General features: G+C 34.4%; 2 protein-coding genes across 3 annotated transcripts in view; one reads left to right on the top strand and one right to left on the bottom strand.

Annotated features, from left to right (window-relative positions):
• Positions 1–27,216, bottom strand: part of fray (oxidative stress responsive kinase frayed) — a 217,980-nt gene that overhangs the window by 118,761 nt on the left and 72,003 nt on the right. The gene's annotated exons all lie outside the window — the stretch shown is intronic.
• LOC145668579 (uncharacterized) overlaps positions 4,460–27,216 on the top strand; it is a 151,284-nt gene continuing 128,527 nt past the window's right edge. Inside the window, exon 1 of the mRNA XM_081736583.1 lies at positions 4,460–4,516. Coding sequence (XP_081592709.1) covers positions 4,496–4,516 — 21 coding nt within the window. The 5' untranslated portion in view covers positions 4,460–4,495. The remainder of the gene's footprint in view (positions 4,517–27,216) is intronic.

Raw genomic sequence — 27,216 nt, 5'->3', positions numbered from 1 at the left:
TCTCCCTCGCAGTCTAGATATAAAAGTTTCTAAGTAATATTTCATTTTTTTTTTAGTTTGTCATCCCACGACTATGCAGCGAGGTTATGGGAAAAGGTGATGATGAAACGAATGATAACCATGGAATAACGAAAGTGGGAGAAAACGGGAGAACCCCGAGAAAACCTACACACCCGATATTTCAATTTTAATTGAATTGGAACTAAAGTCTTATTCTGGTGGTTCTGTAAAACTTTAAAAAAAAAAAGCTAGTTCGCCATAGTGTTGATAGTCTATATCTCGAAAAGAAAAATAGTTATTGTCAAACAATTTTCAGATTAGGAATTACCATTTCTGATTTATATCAAAGGATGGTTTTTCAGCATCTTTTAATTGATGTCAAACCCTTACTGCAAAGATGTTATATTTTGCGACATATTTAACCTAGAATCGCTACTCGGTAATGCCCCGTCTTCCTCCACGATATAATTCCTACCAGCAGAATTGAAAACCAGGTTATGACACTAAAAACATCGATGGTGCTAGTCCCAAATCTAAAGTCCATTCTTCAACAACTTCTTTCGTCTTTGAGATACGATCGAGAACACCCCCTAAAATATATTCCTGATGACACTATGTGCAGATAGGTCATGTGTTATGATTCTTTCTAAGGACCGTTTGTTTAACGCTCGCTTTGTTCTCAAGATACAGAGCGTTACATACATATAGCAGTACAGCCCGAAATAGGCGAAGCCAATACAAAATCGAGTTTTTTTTTAATCCCATTACGAAGCCATTCGTAATGGTCTATTGAAATATCCGTAAAAAAAAATGGCCTATCTATTAGCAACTAAAAACTAACCCACTTAATTATCAACCTCATAAAATCTCCAATTTGAAAAAAAAAGAAAAAAAAAAGTGGCGAATGGATGACGTCCATGGAGACGGAGAGTTTCCTTCAAAGTATTTACTTAAGAGCCTGCCTCACCAAACAATAATACAAAATTTAACATTTTTCTTTTGCTTGTTTTTCATAAGTGAAAGGAGATAATGAAATGTAACTTACCATAATCATAGATAATGTTATTCTACAACAGCAAATATGAACCTGAAGAATGTTCAGTGATGCAATCCATAGTAATTAGTGTTGCTAGAATAACAACACCCTTAAAATCTAAGTTAAGGCAGCTACTACAGAAACGAATATATATACACTTTTTGTGCATTTTATAGAAGTATGTGTTACAGTTCTTGAAGTCTAGATCGTAGTTTCACAATGTGAAACGAAAGTAATTTACGAAAATTCCCCCGTGTGTTATACTGTTCAGACCTACTGTAGAACATTTCTGGTTGCATAGCAGAATAGGATACATAGTAGAAAACAACTAATTACTTCATTACGTGTAATTTTATAGTAAAATGATAAGCTACAGCGATAATCTAAGTGAAAATATTGTGTATTGTCATCGAGTTTGCTTTTTGTAGTTTGTAGAATCATGTATATAAAATGTTTTCATACTCAAACAGTTCTTGAAGTCTAGATCACAGTTTCACGATGTGAAACAAGAGTAATTTACGAAAATTCCTTTATATTATACTGTGCATGTCTACTGTAGAGCATTTATGGTTGCATAGCAGAATAGGATACATAGTTAGTAGAAAACAACTTATTACTTAATAACATGTAATTTTATAGTAAAATGATAAGCAACACCGATAGTTATGTGAAAACATTGTCTATTGTCATCGAGTTTACGTATCTGTACAGAATTTTAGAGCTCTATAGGTAGAAGAAAAGTGCTTGAAATTGAAGTTCCAAGATTTAAACAAAAAAAAAAAAAAAAAAAAAAAAGAAAAAAAAAGAAAGAAAGAAAAAGAATAGCCACCTAATAAAAATACTACGTATATTTAAGAACAACCATAAAACTCAATTAATCCTAATATCACGCCAGTACAATATCTTCTCAATACTTTTTGTACCTCAACCTGAGTAGTTGATTGAACGTGTGTGTGAGGGAGAGATTGCAGATTGACTAAACGAAGTTGACAACAGTTCAATGGATCAAAGCCAAATATTAAACTGAGTTGTACAGAATTCCTTAAGCTTTTAGTTTCTTCCCTCTATCTATATGGATACATGCAAATAACGGTAATTTACTAATAATCTGAAAAATGAAAAATTAAGTTTTATCGCGAGAATTAACTTGATTGATTTACAGTTTATAGCTCTATAACTGCATGTTACATTTAAATTTGACTTAAAGTACTCGCTGAGCAAAATAATACGTTTATTGTAAAATAAATAAATCTATATATATAAAAGAGAACGCACAAATCCTTTGTGAACTCATCACGCTAATACGGCTGAACCAATTTCTTTCATTTTTGGGGGGTTATTAGGATTTGGACCCTAGATGGTTTTTATCATATCACTTTAATTTTTAATTACCAGTGTCTTGAGATAATTGACCATTCAAGTGTCCATACGTACAAATCCTTTGTTATTAGTTCATCATAGGTAAAAATAAACGTATTTATATGCAACCCGCATGACCATGTGACTCGGCGGGTTAACATAAATGACAGGCGCTATAATGTTAACATTTACTGAAATTTGAAAGCGAAAAAGTAAAAATTATCTAAGTAACAAAGTTTATTGCGTTCCGGGGTGACCGCAGCGAAGCGGGGTGAACGCTGCTAGTAAATAAATAAAATAAAAATAACGTGTAACAGTTTTGTTAACTATTCACTTTGGCTTCATCAGACATTTCATTAAGAGTGTCTGATGAAGCCAAGTAGATAATTGGCGAAACTGTTACACGTTAATAATTTTTATGATAAACGTATTGTATTGCTCAGTGGGTAGTTTAAATCAGATTTAAGTCTACTAAAAGCAAAACTTGTGCAATGGAAAATATTACATGTTATCATTCTATTTGATTCAGAAAAAAATCCAAGAAAAAAATATGTTTTTTCCCCTTTATGAGCACCATAATACAGAATAGAAATGAGAGCTTTAGTTTAGGAACATAATTTGATTAGCCAATTACAGAGAAAGGAGAAAGTGACATATGATAAACCCATACACTTAAAAAAAAAAAAAAACAAATTTAAATGAAATTAAATGGATTTCTACGTATAATAAATAAATAAGGATACCGTATATACAGGGTGTTCCATAACAACAGAGACCATTTGGGAGGTGATTCCTGACACCAAGATAAGACAAAAAGTATAGACCAACTTGGGTGCGCAAATGCTTCCTTTCGGAGTTATAGGCTACCGCAAACATTAACAAAATAAACTTCAAAGGTCCATAGTTCTAAAATTATAGGACCTACCGTAGTCGGGTCAAGGCCACTTAAGAACTAATATATGCCCTATCCAAAAATCCATGTTTCAGAATCCTAAGGTACTCACGCAACAATTTTTATAGAGGGAGTTTGGCTACGGGCATATAATTTGAAGTACTCACCAACTACCTCTATAAAAATTGCTGCGGAAGTACCGCAGGATTCTGAATCTTGGATATTTGGATAGGGCATACACTAGTTCCTAAGTGAAGTCTTGGCCTGATTACGACAAGTCCCATAGTTTTGGAGCTATGGACTTTTAAATTTCATTTTTTTTAGTGTTTCCGGAAGCCTATAACTCCGAAAGAGAGCATTTGTGCAGTTAGGTTGGTCTATACTTTTTTGTCTTATCTTGCTGTCAGGAATCACCTCCCAAACGTTCTCGATATTGTTTTGAAACACCCTGTATAAATAAAATAAAATAAGGTGTCGAAGTGAGTAGTTACTGTCCAAAAAATGAAAAGAAAAAAAAACAGAGGTACGAGTCTCTCTCTTCCATTACGCCTTTATGTTCTTTCTCGTCTCGTAAAAAAAATACCCCGAAGAAAGGGCAAAACTTTTTAAACAATAATCTTTATTACGTCGCCGATTATCTGAACATATATGATGAAACAAATAAATTATGGAAATGAAAGTAGAAATATAGAATGAAGAAAAAATAAATATTTGTAAAGCAAAGTTAATCCTTACATTAGTAAAATGAAACAATCCCGGTAAATTCCCGCCTTCTTTCAGATTTGTATCCAATGGGTGACAGTGTGTCAACAACAGCTTAGTGACGCTATCTCTGTTCCCCTTCCTTTTTTTCATTACATTTAAGCAATTCTAAGCATCTCCTTCACTTGTGAGATTTTGCAAAATATAAAGATTCTTACGCAATAATCTTCTATTGTCGATAGAACAAATGTTTGGATTAAGCGAAGGGCTAGTTAAGTTTAGTTGTCGAGGATTAATAATAATAAAAAAGTCTCCCTCCACTACATGCACTGGTCTTCTTTCTTCATACCTTATCAGAAATACTAATTCCCGTCTCTTCCCCCGCAATCTGTAGTAATTAACTATATGGTACGCTTGATTTAATATATAAGAACAGATAAATTGATGCTCAGTCTATGTTTTATGATCCGTCGTCGAAGCTCAACAAGACACATTGGTGTTCCATCATGGGTTTCCGTTCGCTTAAGGTAAGTGCTATTAACATGCCTAAACTACATATTAAAGCTAATAGAAATATTTCAGATGAAACGACAAGAAGTTGCGCATTATTTTCTATTAGGTGTTTTCCTACAAAACGAGGCACATCATGACATACCCGAACACGTTTCCCATGAATCTTCATACACAGTTTAGTTGTGGGCCATTTCCACTTGCAAATTGTGCAACTGAGATATTATTGTAGCAAACAAAACTAATGTTTGTAGGACATTCTAGGAATATACCCAAAATCTTTCAAATATTTCTTGAACACCCCAAGTATATTCTACACTGCTTAAGATTTTGTTAGTGTGAACGGCATAAATTGGTGGACCCGACTCTAGGGCTCAATCTTCTTCGAGATCAATAAATTGAGCGACAGCAATGCACGAGTGCTATACGTGAACCAGCTCTAAGTGAATTGCGGACCAGAGGCTGAGTTCGAGTAGGCGCGAGGTCCAATGAGGTTGTAAAAGCATGCACAAGCCTTCCCATTGACAATAGAGAGCCGGACCCTTAGTGAAATCGCATCGAGCTAGCATAAGCTTTACTGAGTATGGTGAATCCGAGGCCGAGAAAGTGCGGCTCACAGATAGTGGAAATGTCATATTGAGATTAATAGCGTGAGGTCCTTTAAGGATAGTAAGCTCACACAAGACCGAGTAAGCCTCAATTACCACGTCATATTAAGATTAATAGCTATCTCAAAATTTTAATGCTATTTGTAATTTGAACCCAAGTATCCTCAATACTAGTGCACTCCGAACCTTCTAAAACCGAGAATCTATTTGACACTTCAATCTGGTATTCCCCTCTCGCCTGGCTCTCCTCTAATTTCTCTAAATTAAACCACTCCATTTTTAAGTGTTAAATATTTCCTTTATTCAACGATAATCTCACTTTTATAATCGTTGCTACCAGGTAGTGATCACTGTCAGAGTCAGCTCCTCTGAACGATCGAACATCAATTATGCTAGACTGTCTTTTTCTATCTATTAAAACGTGATCAAATTGATTATGTGTTTTTCCATCTGGTGAGGTCCAATATATTTATAAACGTCGCGATGGGGAAATTTTGTATTTTTTACGGTAAGGTTTTTGGATGTTGCAAAGTTCATGAGTTTAACGTTGTTGTCATTACTTTCCTTATGCAAACTTTCATTCCCTATAATCGGTTTGAAATTATCCTCTCGTCCTACTTTCGCATTGAAATCCTATAATACCTAGGTAGAATTCTCATATGGTATCGCGGAAATTGATCAAATACCCCTTCTTCTTCTTCTTCTTCTTCGTAAAATCGTCTTTTATATCGTCATCTTATCTTCTGTTGGGGTATGCACATTTAGAACAGTAATATCACACCACTGACCCTTAAGAGTAATAAAAGAAAGTCTATCATTAATAAATGCAACCCGTTTAATTGCTGATAGTATTAGTCTGTGAACAAAAAGTCCTGTTCCTAGTTGATTTTTATTTCCTTCCCTGTGAAAGAACGTAAGACTTCACCACTCCCTTTTCTTCTCATCTAATTTCCTGACCTCCTATTACGTCCATCCTATTTTTCTCTAAATTACTCGTTACTGATTTTAACGCGCCTGCCCTATAAAGACACCTTATTTTCCATGTTCAAAATCTTATGTCCATTTTGCTTTGCAGAGGTCAAAGTTACCATAGTCTTGATCCGAGGTTTTTGTGAATATTTCTAGCCTCACGCTAAACCCCCAAGCTGGAGGACCGCCCCTTGTAGTCTGTCCGTGGCTGCTTATTCAATATATTCGCAGCTAACCTTTATATCTAAAGACCTTCTCCTCGATTCACAACCTGAGGACGCGGCATGCAATGTTAACAAGGACTCACGTTATAGGTCTGCTGTGCTATAGAAGACTCATACTGGTGATCTAAGATGCTTCCTTGTGGAACACCCGAGACTTGAATAACAACACATCATCTTGAAAATCACAGTTCCGTGTCATATACAGTATAGTAAGACTAATAGAGAGTTTCTGATACACTATTTCCTTATGGCCGTATTACATAATTCCTAGAGTGTTAATCGACTGTATTTTCTACCATTAAGTTTAAATTTCAATATTAAGGTTAATGAACACATCGTTATAAAGTTTCAAAGAAAATATATTTATAAGAAATACACTCTAATTCGATTTCCATTTCTTGTTAACTAATATTGAAGGAATGGGTGAGGTGCTATAACATCAGAAGATCCCCAAAACATTATTTCCATGGTGATCACAATGTTTAACTCAACAATGAAATTATTAAATTGCTATTTTACTATTGTATTGTATAGGTAGCCATGCATCTTCTATTCATCGTGTAAATGAAGTGGCCGTTCTTCAGATGACCTGTGAACTTTTTTGGTGTGTGACTGATAGAATGTAAGAATATTGAATTAGTGGGTTAAGTCAGGTTAGATCGCTAATTATAATATTTTAGCACTATATTTCAGCACAATAATTGATTGTAATTTAAAGGTAAATTGTATATTTTTATTGTTCGTTAGGTATTTGTATTTAACTCGAGAAGGGCAGAAAGCAGTAAAGCCTAAACCTTCCACCTTCTTGGACGCAGTTCCAAGAAACAAATATTTTCGAAAGAACCATAAGTAATTCAACTTACGGATAGCTTAATAGCTATAACAGTGATACTTCAGAACACGAACTTTTAATCTGTTTCAGAAACTTGATCGAGTTCCAAGGCAATTTTTCCCGATCTAAAATTAAAATAATAGAAACTAGTAATCTGTTAATGGGTCCCACGAACTCGAGTTTAACAGTAAATACAATGAATTTTAATGTAAGATATTACAAATAATCACACTGTTTGAATAAAAAACAACTGTTTAGGACCCAAGTGAATACGCTACTTTGTCTTTATATAGGGTTTAGGATGTATAGAAAATAACACGGAACAGGTAAAAGAAAAAAATATAAAATTAGCAGCGAAAATCGCTACACGAAATGCTTTCACTACAGCTTCCGACAACGAACTGAACAATGAAGTGCATAAATGCTAAAAAGTACAGCAAAATCGTACAGACTAACACACACGAAAGCGTGCTAGGCGTTCGGATTCCAAAGCAGCGTTCGCATTCCGGGGCAAAAATTTGCTCGAATTTTTCTTTTGTATTCCAAGTTCTTCGAGTTATGGGGCGTTCGTAATTCCGGAGGCAATGCTGTATATAGAGTGTTTCAAAACAATACCGACAAAGTTTGGGAGGTGATTCCTGACATCAAGATATGTCAAAAAAGTACAGACCAAACTAGATGCACAAATGCTTCCTTTCGGAATTTTAGACTGCGGAAAACACGAAAAAATTAAAGGTCCATAGCTACAAAACTATGGGACTTACCGTAGTTGGGTAAAGACTTCACTTAGGAATTAGGAATTATCCAAATATCCATGTTTCAGAATCCTAAGGTTCTTCTGCAACAATTTTTATAGAGGTAGTTGGTCAGCACTTCAAATTGTATGCCCGTAGCCAAACTGTCTCCATAAAAAAAAAAAAAAAAAAAAAAAATGTTGCGTGAGTACCTTAGGATTCTGAAACATGGATTTTTGGATATTAGTTCCTGAGTGAAATCTACGGTAGGTCTTATAGTTTTGGGGCTATGGACCTTTAAAGTTATTTTTTCATGTTTTCGGCACCCTGTAACTCCGAAAGGAAGCATTTGTGCACACAGGTAGGTCTATACTTTTTTGTCTTATCTTCGTGTCAGGAATCATATCCCAAATGTTGTCGGTATTTTTTGAAACGCCCTGTATAGTTCTAAGTTTGAAATTCAGAGGTTCCGATTCGAATAAGCGTTTGTTGATCATCCTTACTGAGTTTTTTCCTCGGGAGAACACCAGAGTTGTACCTTAAATGCAGGCCCTAGCCGATTTCCTTTCACTTTCTTTCCCATTTTGTAGCTGTTACACAGACTGTATTAGAAAGTTGGTTAAGTATAATCCAAGGTTTACCTAAATTTAATTTTTTGTGAATAGTACCGTGTCTACATAATGTATCAGGTAGGTATCAGAAGGATTCCTAACAGGTACTCAACTTACGTTCCAAAACCTGTTACATGAGTGGGAACGGTTCAGTCAGAAACTCACGGCCAATACTCATATATATTCTTAGTTTGTATTTATTTCTGTATAATTCCTCAAACCACTTAAGGAAGACCTCGTAGTTTTCAAGCTAGTGCAGTTCAAAAATCCATATTTCAAATGTATTTTTAACTTCTAACTCTGAAACCCCAAATTTTCTTCTTTCATTTGATACAGTACATTCAAATCTCTTGGTTTTCCACATACAAATTACTACTAGTACCAAGAATTTTCAGCGTTGTCCGTGAGACAAATAGGGGAATTATTAGATCACAGTGCTTTCTTCCAACCTTTTTATTTCACTGAAACCCATTTTAGTGAACGCTTTCGATATCGAGACACGGGTTAAGTTAGGTTGCGTTAGAATTGACAATTTTTGATGCTATTGCAGGTGTCGACTGGTACTGTACAACTTGTCTCAAAATTATTTTTAACTTATTAGTTGAAGTTTTCTTGCAAGAAACAAAAGCTGTAGTATAAAGACTAGACTTATATACGAGGGTCATTGCAAAAGTCATGGCAACTATTTTTTTCTCGAAAATGGTAACGAATTAAAAAATTCTGAAATATGCAAATGGAAGGTTAGTCCATATATACTGTTGCAATTGACAATAAAACACGTTTGAAACTACAAAATTTTGCTCGTCTTTTTCTCGTGCTATATTTTTATGGTGGTGTGTGTGTTCATCCATCTTCCTCCATGTAATGTTTACATATGAGCTAACCTTCCATTTACATATTTAAGAATTTTTTATTCATTGTCATTTTCGAGAGAAAAAAATAGTTGCCATGATTTTTGCAATGACCCTCGTATTTCTTCTATATAAGCCTCTAGCTGACATAAATTTTATTTGTAAATTCTAAAAATTTCCTGGCACATCGGTTGGGAAAGCCCGGATTAAAAGACAGTGAATTCCGTCTAGAAAGCCAGGATTAACGGTGCTGGAAGTCAATGCACTGACCACACATCATCCAATTGAACGCGCATCACCAGACTGACAGTAGCGCCGACAAACTCGTAGTAGCTTAATCATTAAAATCCACGCTACTGTAATAAGCATAGAACATTAAAATTGCTGGTAATTGATATAAACATTTATCTGTGCAACAGTGAAACATACACGACTACGAAAAGAGTTAACGAGTGCAAAAGATGTTAATTAAACAGAAGATAGGAAACATCAAATTACAGGCAACGTCTCCCAGTGGCGATAATAAACATGTGTTTATAACGTAATTATCTTATTATACGGCTCCGGCAATCGTGTTTATGATTTACATGCAAGCTGTTGGGCAAGAGCAACTTGTTTATTATTATTATTATTATTATTATTATTATAGTCTCCTTGTTTTCACCTCTATTAATTTATCTTGTTCTTAGACACTTCAAGAATCATAGCGAAGTTTGGCAAAAGAGCTGCATACAACTAGAAAATTACAAGACAGTTAATACATAACAATAATGTAACGCTAGAATTTTTGATAGAAGTACACTCTTGATTGTTTTCAAGAATATAACGATATACCTACCTCCAGTGGCGTATTTACGATTTTATTTCGGTGGGGAGGCTTTGCCAACTTTAGTCCTGGAAATGTGAAAATTCTGCAAGATATTTCATTTACTTTAATATAGTAAATAACATTTCGGGGTGGTTTAAACCCGGAAGTTCCCCCCTAAATACGCCACTGCCTACCTCATATACTCTAGTTCTTCTGTAAAGGTGAATATACGCTGGACACAGTAGACCTGTACCCCCCACTACACCCCTACATAATGTTGTGAATACTATTAACTTTCAAACGGATGTTTAGCTTCATAAACCTAGTGAAGCCGCGGTGGCTTAGTGATAAAAGAACTTAACACTATGTTCGTGGGTTTTCCCGAGGTTCTTCCCTGTTTCCCCACTTTCTTCTTTTCATCGTTATCATATATTTCATCATTACTAACGCACTTAGCCACAGAGCATAATCGTGGGATGATAAATTAATAAATAATAATAATAATAATAAATGAATAAATTTAGTGTATGTATGTATGTATAGTATACAAATGAAATTGATGTTTAATATCACTTTATTACGACAAAACAACTGAGCTGTTTGAAATGAATTGTTGAGCATAGTAACTTAGAACTTGGTTCGAGATGTGTTTATTATCAAAGCTAATTTCATGAATTGGTCAATTATAGAACGCAATTTTTCATTGTCACGGCTGGTCATTGCGCAAGCGCATGATTTGAATTTTATAGAACTTGCACTAATCAGTGATAAAAGTGAGGGGAAACGCGGGGGGAAACGAGATCCCCCGACCTCGAAAAAAATATGTACGACGTCCCTTCAGTTCCTAAAACATTACAATGGGCAATGATAGGCCATAGGAATTGGGAGACGTGATTATGCCGCTAACTACAGCCCCTCTGCCTTTTCAGATTCACTTTTACCCCTGGCACTAACCTATGTTGTAAGAGTTACCCTATATTTTGCTCATATTTTTCAATATTGTGCTATTTTGGCCCATTATCTACAATTAACTTTTAATTCGTCTTGTTTGTTAATTTTTTGATCTTCCCGCTGGTCTAGTTAGCGTGTTCAACATGGTCCTATATATAACATATAAGATGATCCTTGGTTGAACATGGTTGAACATTGTCCTTGGACATATGTATAATTTCACAATCATTTGTTTTCATTAATCATCTGCCTCCTTTAGCCTAAAGGGCATACTAATAGTGGGACGTTAAACTACAAAATTTTATTTAATTTTTTCTTTGTTTTCTTATCATTTTAAGTATTTTCATTAATTTTCATTTTAGATTTTTAATTTAATTTAATCTATATTATAAAAGAGAACGTACAAATCCTTTGTTCCCTCATCACGCTAATACGGCTGAACCAATTTCTTTCATTTTTGGGGGGTTATTAGGATTTGGACCCTAGATGGTTTTTATCATATCACTTTAATTTTTAATTACCAGTGTCTTGAGATAATTGACCATTCAAGTCTCCATAACGTACAAATCCTTTGTTAGTTCATCATAGGTATAAAAATAAACGTATTTATATGCAACCCGCATGACCGTGTCACTCGGCGGGTTAACATAAATGACAGGCGCTATAATGTTAACATTTACTGCAATTTGAAAGCGAAAAAGTAAAAATTATCTAAGTAACAAAGTTTATTGCGTTCCGGGGTGACCGCAGCGAAGCGGGGTGAACGCTGCTAGTTTATTATACAATCTTAAGTTAGAATTTTATTTCCTTTAGCTGATCCTAGTAAAGCAGGTTGAACTAAGCAAATACCATATAAACAACTATCGAAGTAGCCCTAAAGGTGAGTGTGAAGATGTTGCCAATAGATTACAGGGCTTATCTTCTTCTTCTTCTTTTTTTTAATTTAACGGAGACAGTCTCCACCTGTAATTCAGTCAAACTCAAGAGATGGCTGTTGAAGACAAATCAGTCGCAGAATTTCATCAAAGGGGAGGGCTCAGACTCTCATCCTTATATCGTTTTAGGATATACGTGATTTTTGTGTTTATTTATAAATGTTAATATAGTAAATGATTATTTTCCCATAATACCTTGCTCAAGAGAGGATTAAAACCTACAACCCTCATTGCGTGCCCCACTGAACGTAAGTTCTGAACCGCATATCTTTCCCACTGATCCGGGTTCAGTCTGAGGCAAATCCCACGTTAAAAGACTGACACTAAAAATAATACAAAATTTACCATTCTTTTTTGCTTTTTTTTAATAAGTGAAAGGAGATAATAATATGCAACTTGCCACAATCATAGATAATGTTATTCTAGAACAAAAAAAAAGAAAGGAAAATATGAACCTGAAGAATTTAAAGTGTTGCTATCTATAGAAATTACATTGTTGTCAGAATAACATTTCCTCCAAAATCTAAGTTAAAGCAGCGACTTGAGGAACAAACTCAACTGCATTTGATTACGTATCATGTTGTCTTGGAATCTTGTGAACTACTTTCTAAATAATAGTTGTATTTAGTTTGTAATAAACAAAATAGTTTTAACATACAGTTATTAAAATTAATGGTAATGTTTGTATTATTTTTAGTATGTCAGGGTCTTAAGGTGTAAATCTCGATACTGAAAAGGAATGTTAAACTCTAAAATAAACGAATATCATCATCTACAGTATTTCCTTAAATCTAAAAGGAACCAGTGGTGGTTCTTGAAGGACCTCACATCGGTGAAAAGTTATATTTTATCGTTACATGTTAAATGAAGCGCTTAGAGGACAAAAGTGTTATGTTACATTTTTTCGAAACGGTGAATTCTGGCGGTTCATGCACGTGTTATATATTAGTCACACTACGCAACACATAATTTAGTGAGTCCTTATGTCAGTGAAGAGATTTGGAAACGATGAATGTCGTAGTTTAACGGACATAGTCGTGAAAGCCAATCTTCCCAAAACGTACAATTTGTTACATATCACCTTTATCCTCTAACCGCTTCAAATGAAGAAAACTTTACCTAATATCCTAATTCTTATATACATAGTATATACTCGAAGATAACCTAACGAAGATCTATAAAGCTTTCTTCGCTTAGAGTTGTTGCGATAAAATTTAAATTTTTAATGATATGACTTCTCTCACGAGCCACCACTGACAAGAAGCTTATGAACGTTAAAACTCAACATTTTATTTTCTATCTAGTTCTCAATAGTTCGGAATTCTCCACACACAGCAAAGTTATGTATTCTATATTTAACCTCTAATACTGTTACTACACATGAGCTTTGTGCTCGGCATTATTATTATTTATGTATCCAGTTAATTAAAATACTGCAAGAATCGTATGTTACAGAAATAATTCTTTTTGTTCTTTTTTTTTTTTTTTTTTTAAAAGAAAGAAAACTGCTAACAACCTAACCACAAACACAATCACTCGTAGTTATAGGATTAACCGTTAGATGGTAGCAGTGTGGTAAACTCAATGATTTAAAAGTAAGTTGATTTGCGTCAGCAAAATACAGAATTGTAGGGGGAAAAGAAAAAAAAGAAAGAGTAAAAAACTGAGAAGGAGAAACATTTAAAGAACTACAATAAAGAGAGTGTAAATAACAAATTGGAGAGCTGAGGTAATTAATACTCTGTGGTTAAATTCTATTAACAACAATAGACTTAATTAAGCCTTTTATCTCTAGTCTCTAATGAACACACACAAACACACACACACACATTGAAAAAAGGGAGAAAAAGAAAAGACGAAAATTATACGGTTTTTATTGCCACAAAGAGAAACCCCAGTCGGGTTAAAAGACTCATTACGGACCATAAATAATCCATTTACCTAAATAAGAGAAACCATTTGTTACAAGAAAGTAGTTAAGTGTTTAACTCAAAATCCAATGTGTAAAAATCCAAGGTAAGTTTCAAAATTAAGGAGTTGGATCGTGAATCTCTCTGAAATATGCCTGAATTCTAATGTTGCCTACCAGAACAGAGACTGTCTCGTCTCGGAAGTGTATCTGTTTCTACTGGAAGAGCTCTCTCTCTCTCGCCTCATTTTTCGTGTTATTGTCAATCTTACTGAGCTCAGTAGTGGGCTAGTTCAATTACAAACCCATTCATTAATTTGGGGAAAATTGGCTTATCCAGAACTTTATTTGTATGAAACCATATTATAAAGTACTTTTAAAATAGGAACAAATTAACAATGACAGTATATACATCAAGATAGTTTTATTTATTTATTTATTTGGGCGTTAAACGAAAATGGTTGTTTCTTCAAGATATTTCCAAAAATACTGTATTGCATTGGAATCACCTTATTATTTACAAAATTCTATTTATATATAATTTCTATCTTTCTGTTGATGCTTCTACGACAGTGTTATATCTGTTAAATAATATTATTACCATACAATGATTGTATCACAAAATAATAGAATACAGTTGATCTTATTATTTTGCTCTAATTTTCAGACTTTTTACACACCATATAGTCAGTGTTGAATTCAGGCATGTTGAAGGGGGAAGGGATGAGCAACCCCTAGAATATATATGCGCCCCTCACATAATATGTCCATAATTACACATGCATTGAAATATTTGTTTTGTTCTGTTTTTTTTTTTTTCGGAAATAAAAGTCTTAAAAGCAAAGATTTTTTAAAAAAGAAAATTAGTTTCTTCTTTTGCCCAACCTAATTGTTCTAATTAACAAACTGCGTTCTCGTATAAAGTCGAAGTTAAATAAGAACCTGAAAATTAGATACAGACGCACACAAACGTTGTAAAACGTTACTTACGGAGAAATGACAATATGTTGGTTATTGCAACCGACCAGAGAATAACAAGTCGCGAGTTTTGTTGAAAACAGATTCCTACTGCTCTATTGCAATCTATAACAGAGCACCCCTTAAATTTTTATTGGCACCCCTTGTACAAAAGTCTGAATTCAACACTGCATATAGCTACAAAATTTTTGTTTTCTGAGCATAGGCATTCTTAATTTTTTTTTCAGATTCGTTTCTATATGCGCATATTGGAATTCCTTCAGTGATTTATTGGTTTCCTCTATACTACAGATCACCTCAGTAGTTCAGTTCACTTAGAACCTGCGTTTTACTGCTATTCATAGCCTTTTAGTAGTATTCTGTATTTCCATAAATTTCTAAAGACAATGTATTATTATTATTATTATTATTATTATTATTATTATTATTATTATTATTATTATTATTATTATTATTATTATTATTATTATCCGTATTTAAAAAGTGAATTAAAAATGCTCAAAGCAAAAAAAAATTTAAAAAACTTTTAAAGTAGTCCTACTTTTAACTTTATTTTTGTAATTAAGCCTTCCACCTGTGCTGCTAGTGCAACTGGTTGGTTGGTTTAGTATACTGTACTTTTTTCTATCTTTAAATGGGACGACTGTAACGATGTTCGTGCGTTAAGACGAATTATCGTCTCGTTTCGTTTCTCGAAAAATTGTTTCTCGCCTCGTCTCGATTCTAGGAAAAATAATATCGTCTTGTAAATTTATGTAGAAAATTTATGCCCTGATTATACCCATAATTTCATCTAGAAATTATCAGAATAATTCAGCCTCACGATAGATCCACAAAAGTTGTCATATAACATTTTTATTACTGAAGTACCGAGGTAGATTGTTTAATGGCTTGCAGAACTTTTAACCGTTAATAAATGCTCTTCATTTTATTCGTAAAATGACTTTATCAATGTATAACTTTTCGTTACAACGAATCATGTAAAAGTACAACAATGTTTGAAACTTAAGACATGGATGAACTAGTGTTGCTAATACAATTCGAGAAATTTTTCGTCTGATCTTGAAAAAAACCGTCCATTTATCGTCTTGTTTCGAATTTCAAAATTCACATGTTTTGACTTTCCACTTGTTTCCGAGACGAGATGAGATATTTCTCGACTCATGCTAACACTAGCTTCCAAGCATCAAGGAAAAGTATACCAGAAGTATAGTAGAAACAACTGACAATATCAACGTGAAGAAATGTCGTAAAGTTTGTATGTAATAAAATTTCATTGATTCCCTTTTGTTTTCTATTTTTTTCTTCTTTTAAATTTCCTGGGAAAATTTCGTGAAGGTCGTGAGTTTCATGAGAATGTCAAAGAGTATTCGTCTCAAACAAAGCAAGTCCACGAGTCAGATGATAAAGGTCGTTTTGAAGTCAATAGTTCTATGCACCTGTTACACACACACATACACACAACGTAACAAGTAATAATAGTAATAATGGGAAAACATGCTTCAAAGTTCTCTTTCAGAATAATAATAATAATAATAATAATAATAATAATAATAATAATAATAATAATAATAATAATAATAATAATAATAATAGGCCTAATAATTCAGGTCAAGAAAGGAAAGAAAATAGTAAGTTTTTCAAATCCATGATTCTGAAATAAAAAAAAAAAACTAAATGTATAGTAGTAATCAATGGCATCACAAGGTCTTTATTAAAAAAAAAAAAAAAACTTATTCTTTGCATAAAAACATGAAATTTCTAAGACAGTGGCTCAGTGACAGTGTGCTTACCTTTAGTGCGACACTTTTTCGCCGATTTCTGTAAAGCTTTTATGGGGACGGCATTCAAGTTTGTCATATATCATCTAATACGACATCAAGGAGAAATTTAATACAATTGCTTAGTCCCAACATACTATACTTCAGGGGTACAAAGGGGCCGCGGTGGCTCAGTGGTAGAACGTTCACCTTTGGTGCATGGGGACCTTTGTTTGATCCCAGCCCGCGACAAGTGATATTTGTGGTGGGCAAACACCATGTACGTGAGTTTTCTCGGGGCTCAGCCATTTCTTCCTACTTTCTTCATTCCACCATTTCATTCATTTCTCATCATTACCGTCTTCTTTAGCCTAGCCGGCATAAGCGTGGGACGTAAAACTTAAAGATTTCATTTCATTTTTAGTGGTGAGACTGTGAGCACAACACTGTGTCCGTGTATAGTTCTGGGGGTCTCTCTTATTCTAATTTAAACATATTCACATTACTTTTTTACATTAATCTTCCCTTTAGCCCACAGCGCATGTCTGTAGGATGTTAAACTACATATTTCGTTTCATTCCATTTAAACACCAAGTGGAATTTATTCCCAATTCTATGTGAGTTGATTCATTAGAATTTAACGTCCATTTTGAGCACAAGCATATATAATACGGGACCTAAGGTCTATATTGGGATACAATTCATTACTAAAAGTTATAGTATTGCTGAAAATCGAATTCGAGATCATGCACACAACAATAAATATGCGAAAAGGGACTTGATTTTCTTTCGTACCAAATAACTGAATTATTGCTTCTGAATTGAGTGTAATAAAACGTAGTATTTGTAGCACATACTCATATCAATTTGAAACAATAGATCAAGAAATTTAGAGTTCGATTCCTGCTAATATTGTTATCTCATTCAAGGATTTCATTACATTTTAACCCTTAAACTACTAAAATGAGAAAACGTTATCTCGACGAAATCGTAATCTAAGATAAAATTTATATTATTTACGCCTATTGATATTTCGTACGGTTAAATTCTCTCATGCAGATGGGAGCCGAACCTGGGGAGACCGAGGGCCACCTTTCTGAATTTTGCATGAGTCTACATATTTGTATAAAAATCTCATTAATCTTTTGTTAGTTAATATCTGACAAACCGCATGCCCTCCCTTCAAATATACAGAAATCTACGCCACTGCCCACACATATTGTATAAATATGAGAATTTTTTGCCCCCTCAATTTTGTGAAAAGGCAAACAACAGTACTTTCCGTAGAGATACCATTTTTGACAGAGTTTTTTTTTTTTTTTTTTTAATCTATATTCAGTTACTGTTGTACTGAAATGTAATCTACATTGTACGACTCACTCATTGACTTCCAGACCGTACTGTGGGACATGAGATTTGGATAGAAATCTCCTTCTGTCACAGAGGCAAGGGACAACAAGGATTTTTGAAATACATATCCTAAGGAGGGTGGGGGATAGAGAGAACGTCACTGTTTTGGCCAGGAATAAAGTATCTTGCAGATTCATGAAGTCAGGTGGACGAAACGCGAAAATAAACTCATCACTAAAAACAGCAGAAGACGTTGTTGACGGTTGCGTCCCTTTTCTGCACCAAGGCCATATGAAACGTGAATTTAAAGTTTAAGATGGAATCCGTACCACCACAATGCGTTCAAATTTCGAAGCTCTCCATGGGGGGATCCAGGATGGACTTCTGGGGACCGAGGTATGAGATACGGTGTAATATTCTCAGTTTTTCTCTGATCTCTCTCTTACTGGGGTTTTGCAACACTGCAGCTTATGCCACAGGAGGAGGGAACGAACGACCCTTCACCCTCCTGTATCCGTCTATGGTGCTCACCCATCGGGTCTGGAATCGAACCCGGGACACCGTGCACAACTGAAAAGTGTTTCATCGTTTTCAAAACTTCTGCTCCTAAAGGAGAAAGGGGGTGAATTTCTTTAATATCCTATTCTTTTTATTTTGTATTCAGGATCTGCTTCAGCACTTTCAAAAATTCTGTTTTTTTTTTTAGGGAGGACAAAAGGTAATTTCTATAAATCTCAAATATCTCTTTCTTAGATTTTTTAAATCTCATGAAATTCGAACTTCTATAAATTCTTATATTTAGAAAGTGCCCAATATTATGATTTGCGTAAAGTTGGAGGTATGAAAATGAGTAAAACTCTTCATTAACAGTAGGAAAATCAATGTTCCAGTGTTTTCGATAGTTATCCCCTAAAGGGGAAAGGGGAAAGGCACATTCTACCTATAATCAAACAATTGTGTATATATTCAAATTTTCCGGTTTTACATTTATTAAACCTTATTTCCCGTGTGAAAAGAGGTTACTTTTGCTATTAATCCTATGAAAAATAATGTACTTATCTTCTTACCAAGATAAGAACATTTGCCGTTAAATTGGTGTTCATGAACATTCTCTATGTGAGACTTTTTTCTTTTGTGCGTTTTCATCGTGTTAGCTTCAATTTTATGTAAATATTTTGTGACTGAGACCTGTCGCCATACAGGCGAAGAATTTTTCTTACGTCTGCTCACGTCTTTTCTCCTTTATCAATGGAATAAATGCAGAGTACGTGACGTAGGTTATTCCGCTATTTAGTTACGTGATGAATAACTTCCGCATTTGTGGTTCATACTCAGCTGCCATCTATCGAGTATCTCAGACAACTGTTAAATTCAATTCATGCTTTAGCTTTCTTGTGGTGCCATCTGGTGCATAAAATTTAAACGTTCAGTGAGAAAACTTGATACTTCATATTTCATATTTCAAATTTCACATTTATATGCCTGATTATAACTTACAATAAAAGAAATAAAACAATTACAGTAGATTTTCGAATATTTAACCTCTTTACTATCCGCCCTACTTCAAAAGTAATTAATAAGAATAATAATCCTTAATAAAATGAGGAATACTTTTTGAATTATCTATTCGATTTTTATTTAACGTCTCCATAAAAACGCGACTTCTTCGAGGAGAAGCAATCTATCAAGAACTTTTTTTCAAAAAAACTTTAAAAAAAGTAAATTTTGACTTTTTTGCCTTAGGCTTATCTTTTGACATGTGTGTAATCATTTATCAGCGAAGAGCAAAACAAGCATAAATCATTTCTTATTCTTTTAAGAATTAGGCCCGCGTTTTGCGTTAATAATTTGTCTCTATTTTAAAATTGTATGTACTCATAATGTACAGTATACATCATTTCAAGTTTCCTGTATTTACATTATACCTTATAAAATGTATAATGTAATGTAAATGTAAATATACATTATAGAATTTATCTTAAAATGTGTACAGTCAACGACAAAAGTTCTTTCCGTTTGGTACAATTTATTTTAGGAATAACGGTAGTATGGCTGGAACGTACAGAAAATTACGTTATTTTTAATTTACTGAAAACTGTACTCAAATTGTCCTTCCATTCTGAAGGTATTTACGAAACTAGTTTGATCAAACGAAAAAAAAAACTTTTGTTGCTGACTGTACAATTTTTTTTATTCTTGGATTTCCTTTTCGTGTAATAAATGGTTAAAACCTATCTACACTACATAACAAGCATTTATGAAGGACTAACATGTACTAAGAGGTGATGCTATATGAATAAGACTGTGTTTGGTATATAAGAGGTGTTTTTTTAAAGGCATTGGTGGGGTAGGAAGTGAGTACTTATCCAGCCTATCCGTCTTTATTTATTTATTTATTTATTTATTTATTTATTGTTATCCGGCCTGCCTCTCCGCCACATTAAGCCGGATAATCGTGAGTCAACTGCATTTTTAAATGAAAGATTAAATAACATTCTGTAATTACTCCAGGATTTAAAAAAGTGAAATAAGAAAATGAAAAAAAAAATTGGATTTATAGCGTTTATAGTGTATTTGTTTACGAACACACAAAACAAGTTTATTCACTCTGAAGCCCCTTCGGTAAGTTTATCCCACTTGTTTGAATTTTAGCCAAGAACTCAAGACAGTGAAGAATATATAAAAAATGTAGAAAGTGAGACAGGAAATATATCCATAATCCTTTCGCACAATGACAATCAATTATGACGTCATGGGAACAACATCGTGTCCGTGGGGTTTTTTCGCGTATCTCTCGTTTCCATCCATTATCATTCATTTCCATTAAACGTCCATCTCCTTTCCCCTAAAAGGCATATCTGTTCTACCGTAAACTAATAATTTAATTTAGTTTAATTTTCAATTATGAACACATAAAGTGATCACCTCGTATATTTTTGGTTCCTTAGAAAAGGTTAGGAAATAGTTACTATAGTTGTGTCGCTGTATGAACCGTCCTATTATAATCGTGTCGCTGTATGAACCGTCCTCCAATCATATAGCACTACCATCTAAAGCAGAAGACAGCATGCTTGTCATTGAGTGTTGATAGCTGTTGCCACGTCATGCCAATAAGCAAAAGCCGTGCAGGTGTAACTGATTGGGGAATTCAGGAGTGTGAGCTAAATTGCAACACAACATCAACACCTGGTCAGCGAAAGTAAACAAGTGGCCAGGCCGGGAGTAACAGCAATTGGTCGAGTCTCTAGTGGCTTTGTGTATGGCATGTGGTTCTTCAGACCTCCCATATACGACTGTCTTGCCTATTAACGCACCTGATGACATGGAAGCTTCATTAGAGAAGAGTATACGAGCAGGGCCGTGCCGTGGGGGTGGGCGAGCGGGGTGACGGCCCCCGGGCGCCGAAGTAAGGGGGTGAAAAATTCGGGAGAAAAAAGGAAAAATTGCTTGGAATATATGTATGGGGCGCGATCGTATACTCTTGCCCCGGGCGCTAATTTTCCACGGCTCGGCCATGGATACGAGACAAATTTATCATTCCTATCAACATTTTGTGAAGCATGTTCAAATTCACGTCTCCCAGATTTGTATTTGGTTTCTCTTTCTGTAAGAGTTGGATTTTGTACGCATGCAACCGCAACCTCTTGCGAATCACTTTACAGACTGCCGTGAGTGGAAGATCTAACTGAATGCTGCGTCGTGCAATTACATATATTGATGACACACACAAGACTTTATATTTCTTTCCACAGTTTCCTTTAATGTATACAGTCTGTCGAGTAGAAGGTTGTTCTGCCATACTGCCAAAACTGTAGGTCTACGTCTCATATAGCGTTAATGCTGGAAACGGGAGCTAAAATGCAATCAACCAAACAACCAACAAACTACGTGTAAAAGATTAAAATAAAGTGTTAGAAAGACAGTGGGTTAAAATCGCACGTTATCATGGGTACAAATTTAATTTCCTCTTATACGGATAATTTCTTAAAATTTTGTTTGTATCTCTATTCCTCAAATTAGCAGCATCTGTATCTATACTAATAAATAAACCAATGGATATGTGTGGGTGTCATCAGATGTTTTACACAGAAAGGAGTCACATGGACCTACCAAATTTTGTACACTGATAAAGCTCCAGCACATTTTAATCGCGTATGAAGGCTTTTTCTTGATTTTTGACTCGAGGGAGGATTAAAGCATCAAATTTTATAGGGCATACAAAGAAACATAGTGACTGTGAGATAGGCAACCTATATTGCTCTACTGTATTATAGGTTGCTGGTCCGAGAATCGATAGATGCAATGTCGAAGCCATAGCTTGTCGTTATAATTTTCAAGCTTTTCTTTACGTTCACAGAGTTTTGCGTACACATTATTCTTCTCGTGTAAAGAGTGTGTACTTTTGCTACTCGAAAATAGAAAGAGATAACAGCTCCCGAAAACTCTAAATAACTCTCCGCATTCAGTAGGAAAGATATCTATATTAAAACATGGGGATGATGTAGACAGGTGATTTCCCATCGGAGATATTTTTATCATTTGGTACGAAAGAGTAGAAAAGAAATTAAATGAAATATTTCAGTTTTAGAAAAATAAAAATAAAATAAAATCTTTGAGTTTTACGTCCCACACCTGCTAGACTAAAGGAGACGGTGATTATGAGAACTGAGGGAAATGGTGAATGATGAAAGTGGGAGGAAACGGGAGAACCTCGAGGAAATCCACGCACACGGTGTTTGCCCAACACAAAGTTCACTTTCGGGAGCAGGGTTTGAATCCGGGACCCCATGCACCAGAGGTGAACGCTGTACCACTGAGCCACCGCGGCCCCATTATAGCTTAAGGTCCCAGGATTATGTCCTTTAGGCTAAGGGAGACAATGATTAAGGCAGCTGACTGATGATGAAAATATTGGTGGAATGAAAAGATGGGAGGAAACGGGAATACCCGAGGAAACCTACGAACACGATGTTGACCAACACGAGCTAAGTTGGCCGGGGTTGAACCAAGGACTCACTGAGTCACCATCCCCTTTCCCCCAAAAAATAAAATAGAAAGAAGATTAACTCTGAACAATTTTGATTTTGAGAGAGGACATATAGGAAAGGAAAGCTGATGTAGAAAACGATAAACACACCTTTATCGAAGCATGCTCAAGAGGCTGGCAAACACTTTACCAAAGAAGATCGACAAAGGAATAGGATTATTGGCATGTTTGCTACGTATGAATCGAAGGTACCGCTCACCAGAAATGTAATGAAGGGTATACGAGAGTACACGCAATATACCTACCCAATATTTTTATAGTTGATCGTATATTCACTTTAAATCAGGATTGTAATGTAGAGTATAAGGGTGGGTATATGCTATATTTTTGAAAACGGTCGACTGCATACCGACCAAAAAACTGTACCAATGCATCAGTGCCGCTCATCTTAAAAGCGCGAGGTCCCTGGTTCGATTCCAGTTAGTGTCAAGTGGGCTTTGTAATAGACAAACACTATGAGTGTGGATTTTATTGTTATTCCTTCCATTCTCCCTCCTTTTTCATTCCACCATTTCTATTATTGTCATTCTTGTATTTCATCGTCTCTTTTAGCCTTGGAACAAAAGCATGAGATATTAAATAATAATAATAATAATAATAATAATAATAATAATAATAATAATAATAATAATAATAATAATAATAATAATAATAATAATAATAATAATAATAATAATAATAAACTTGGCTGCAAATGGTAAATAGGATCTGGATGAAACTAAAGGGTAAACTTTTTGCAATAAGAAAACCTACATATCCTTTTATCATAGACAATCAACAATGTTTAACTAATACACAGGTTGCAAAGAAGTTAGGGAATGCCATGGATTTTATACAATACAATATGTGAAGATGTTAACAGGTTGATTCCATTAATAGGGATGCGCACGAGACGAGTCGAGACACGGCTCTTCCAATAGGAAAATATACATTTTTCGATTCGAGAGATCACTTTTACAGCACATTTTCGAGACGAGACAGCCACAAATCTTGTCTCGTGCGCATCCCTATCCATTATCAAACTCGTTCGAGATAATCGCTCTGTTTGGCTACTGAAAAAAATCGCTTTCGTTCAACTGTTATCATGTGGAGTAACGGACAGATATAATAACAGTACAATCTTATAACAAACTTCACTGTATAATCCTCATTAATTCGAGAAATGCCTAAAAGATAGGGTCATGATACTAAATGCGTTATGAAAGTTTCAGAAGGGAATTAAAAAAAAAAAAAAAAAAGCTGAAACATTTAGACCATTGAGCAGATGTTTACATATATAAAAATGTGTAGTAGACCACAGATTTTTATTAAGGTTTTACGCATAGAGAAAGGAGGGAACATTGTAGATCAAAACTCTTGAATGAAGATTAAAATAATATACAGCCTTTGTGGCTCAATGTCAGGAGAAATTTGGTCATGAACCGCAGGTCGAATGGAACATCCCTGACTTATCTATTACATTCTACTTCCTTGCACAACACAAACTATGTTGGTTCAATTCTACTAATAGGGTGTTGTAAAAAAAAAAATCAACAAATACTTCGAGACATCTTTATAAATAGTTTGCATTTGTGAAGTAAACATTGTCTGTGCACGATCAAGTAACGTTCAAAGTCACACACATACCACCTGATTGACTTACACAAAAGCAGGCGTGAAACACAATCTATCGTTTGCTATTCTGCCTTTAATTGTATTGCAATGACATAAGCATGTACTCACTCTGTTCATAATAGGTATTCAAGTGAAATGCGCAGTTTGTTACAGATGGAATCGTTTAGAAGTTAGTCATAATAACATAACTCACATGCATTTGTTCTTAGAGAGAGAGAGAGAGAGAGAGAGAGAGAGAGAGAGAGAGAAAATCAGGGTTTGAATAATAGTATTGAGATACTTCAATTATATTGTTCTGGTACTTTCATTTTCATTTACTGAACAAAGTAAAATCGAAGTTTTTATTCGGTGACTCGAAGTTTCTTAGGGTGGTGTTCCCGCGGAAATGAATAGATCATCATAATAATTTATTTTCTCATTTCTGTCGGAATGCCTACCAAGAAGCTTCCGTTTGCTACGCTGCTCAGAACATTTTGTCTAAAAATGAAATTAGATATATTGGTTTGCAGAGCTAGGTGGGATCACTATTCAAGTACACAGAATGATGTCAGTGGCCAGTTTTACGCTGTAATTTTACCTAGTAGATTCTGTGAAAAATTAAAAATTAAAGAGCAAGAATAAAGAATAATGAAATATTTCAGTTTAAGGGGGCAGACTACTAAATATTTTTCAAAACCTAACAATTTTTCTTTTGCCAGTTTTTCGTAAGTAAAAAGAGATAATGAAATGTAACTTACCTCAGTAATAGATAATGTTATTCTACACCCGAAAATATGAATCGGAAGAATATTCAGTGTTGCTATCCATAGAAATTACAGTGTGACCAGAATTTGAATTACCCAAAAATCTAGGTTATGGCAACAACTAGAAAAATGAACTCAACGGCAATTGATGACTTATCATGCTGTCTGTGTTCCTTTTTAATTACTTTTTAAATAATATTTGTATTTATTTTGCAATAAAGAGTACAAAATAAATAATTTTTAATTATCAGTAGAATTAAAATACAAATATTATTTAAAAAATAGTTAACAAGGAACAAAGACAACATAATAAGTCATCAATTGCCGTTGAGTTCATTTTTCTAGTCGCTGCCATAACCTACATTTTTGGGTAATTCAAATTCTGGTCACACTGAAATTTCTATGGATGGTAAACACTGAAAATACTTCCGATTCGTATTTTCGGGTGTAGATTAACATTATCTATTACTGAGGTAAGTTACATTTCATTATCTCTTTTCACTTACGAAAAACTGGCAAAAGAAAAATAGTTAGCTTTTGAAAAATATTTAGTAGTTCTACCCCTTTAACAGCCCACAGTTATACTAGGGATGGCCAGACGGATCCGGATCTCGGATATCCGGATCTTATAAGATCCGGATCTCGGATCCGGATCCGAAATTTCGGATCTTGGATCCGGATATTCGGTTCCTGGATCCACACCCAAAATTTCGAAGTTCAGATTCGGACTCCTGTTTTGAATATTTTAGGCCTTAGATTGAGACCCAGAACTAAAATATCCATATGTATAAAATTTACTCAGTGGGAAGACAATTCAATTTAAATGACAAAAGATTACATGAAAATCTCATTTTCACATTTTTCGGGATTAGACCTCTGTTGCGCACACCCCATCATTTAGTCTTTAGTATATCTTTAAACGTACTACAAGTATGCCACTTTCATCTCAAGTCAGTAGTTGTATAGATCTGCCTTTTGTTATATATTAATCGAGTTAGAATTAAAATTCGATTGTTTGAGACCTATGATAATATTTTCAGAATGAGTTATAACGTTGAAAAACTGCATATTTTCTTTGTGCCACATTGGAATTTAATGTAGTCTATCTTATACAGTCGGCTCTTATGATTAATTCAATGATCTGAACTCCTGCAGCATTACGCTAAAATCATGGATGTCTTTGAATTTTCATCATCATTTCTATTTTTTTTATTACGAGCAAAATGAATATCATACGCGGCATTTTACATAATACATATAGACGCAGATCAGTCAGTTGGTTGCTTAAAGTTTATAGCAAAGCTATTACATTTCTAAGATCCTGGCGGCCTTTGGACAAAATCCATGGCATTCCCATAAAATCTTAAATCTCTCTATATAAAAAGGGCAAAATCCTGAGTGACTGAGAGAGTGAGTGACAGATCACCTTACAGGCCAAATCGCTTAAGCTACTAACTTGAAATTTGGACAGTTTATAGGCTTTGTGACGTAGGATACTACTAAGGAAGGACTTTGGGAAATTCGACGAGGAAGGGGGAAATTGGGTGGAAAATATTGATGATTCTTGACTTTAGATACTTCAAATTTGGTATTTGGGTTTCTCATTGAAAATAATTTGATACTTGTTTAAGTGCTTTTTGATATTTAAATTAGAAGGGGCAGGGAAGATGTAGAAAGTAAAAGAACGGGTAGTAATTGCAATTATTGCAATTAGTATAATAATATGCCTATATCTCGGAAACTTAAAGGGTTAGAAACATGGAATTTGGTATTTGGACTTCTCACTTAAAATA

The sequence above is a fragment of the Thermobia domestica genome, chromosome 13 (assembly GCF_964235325.1).
Source record: "Thermobia domestica chromosome 13, izTheDome1.hap1.1, whole genome shotgun sequence".
Taxonomy (NCBI): domain Eukaryota; kingdom Metazoa; phylum Arthropoda; class Insecta; order Zygentoma; family Lepismatidae; genus Thermobia; species Thermobia domestica.
Note: the sequence above shows the minus strand (reverse complement) of the source record. Positions and strands in the feature narration are given on the sequence as shown.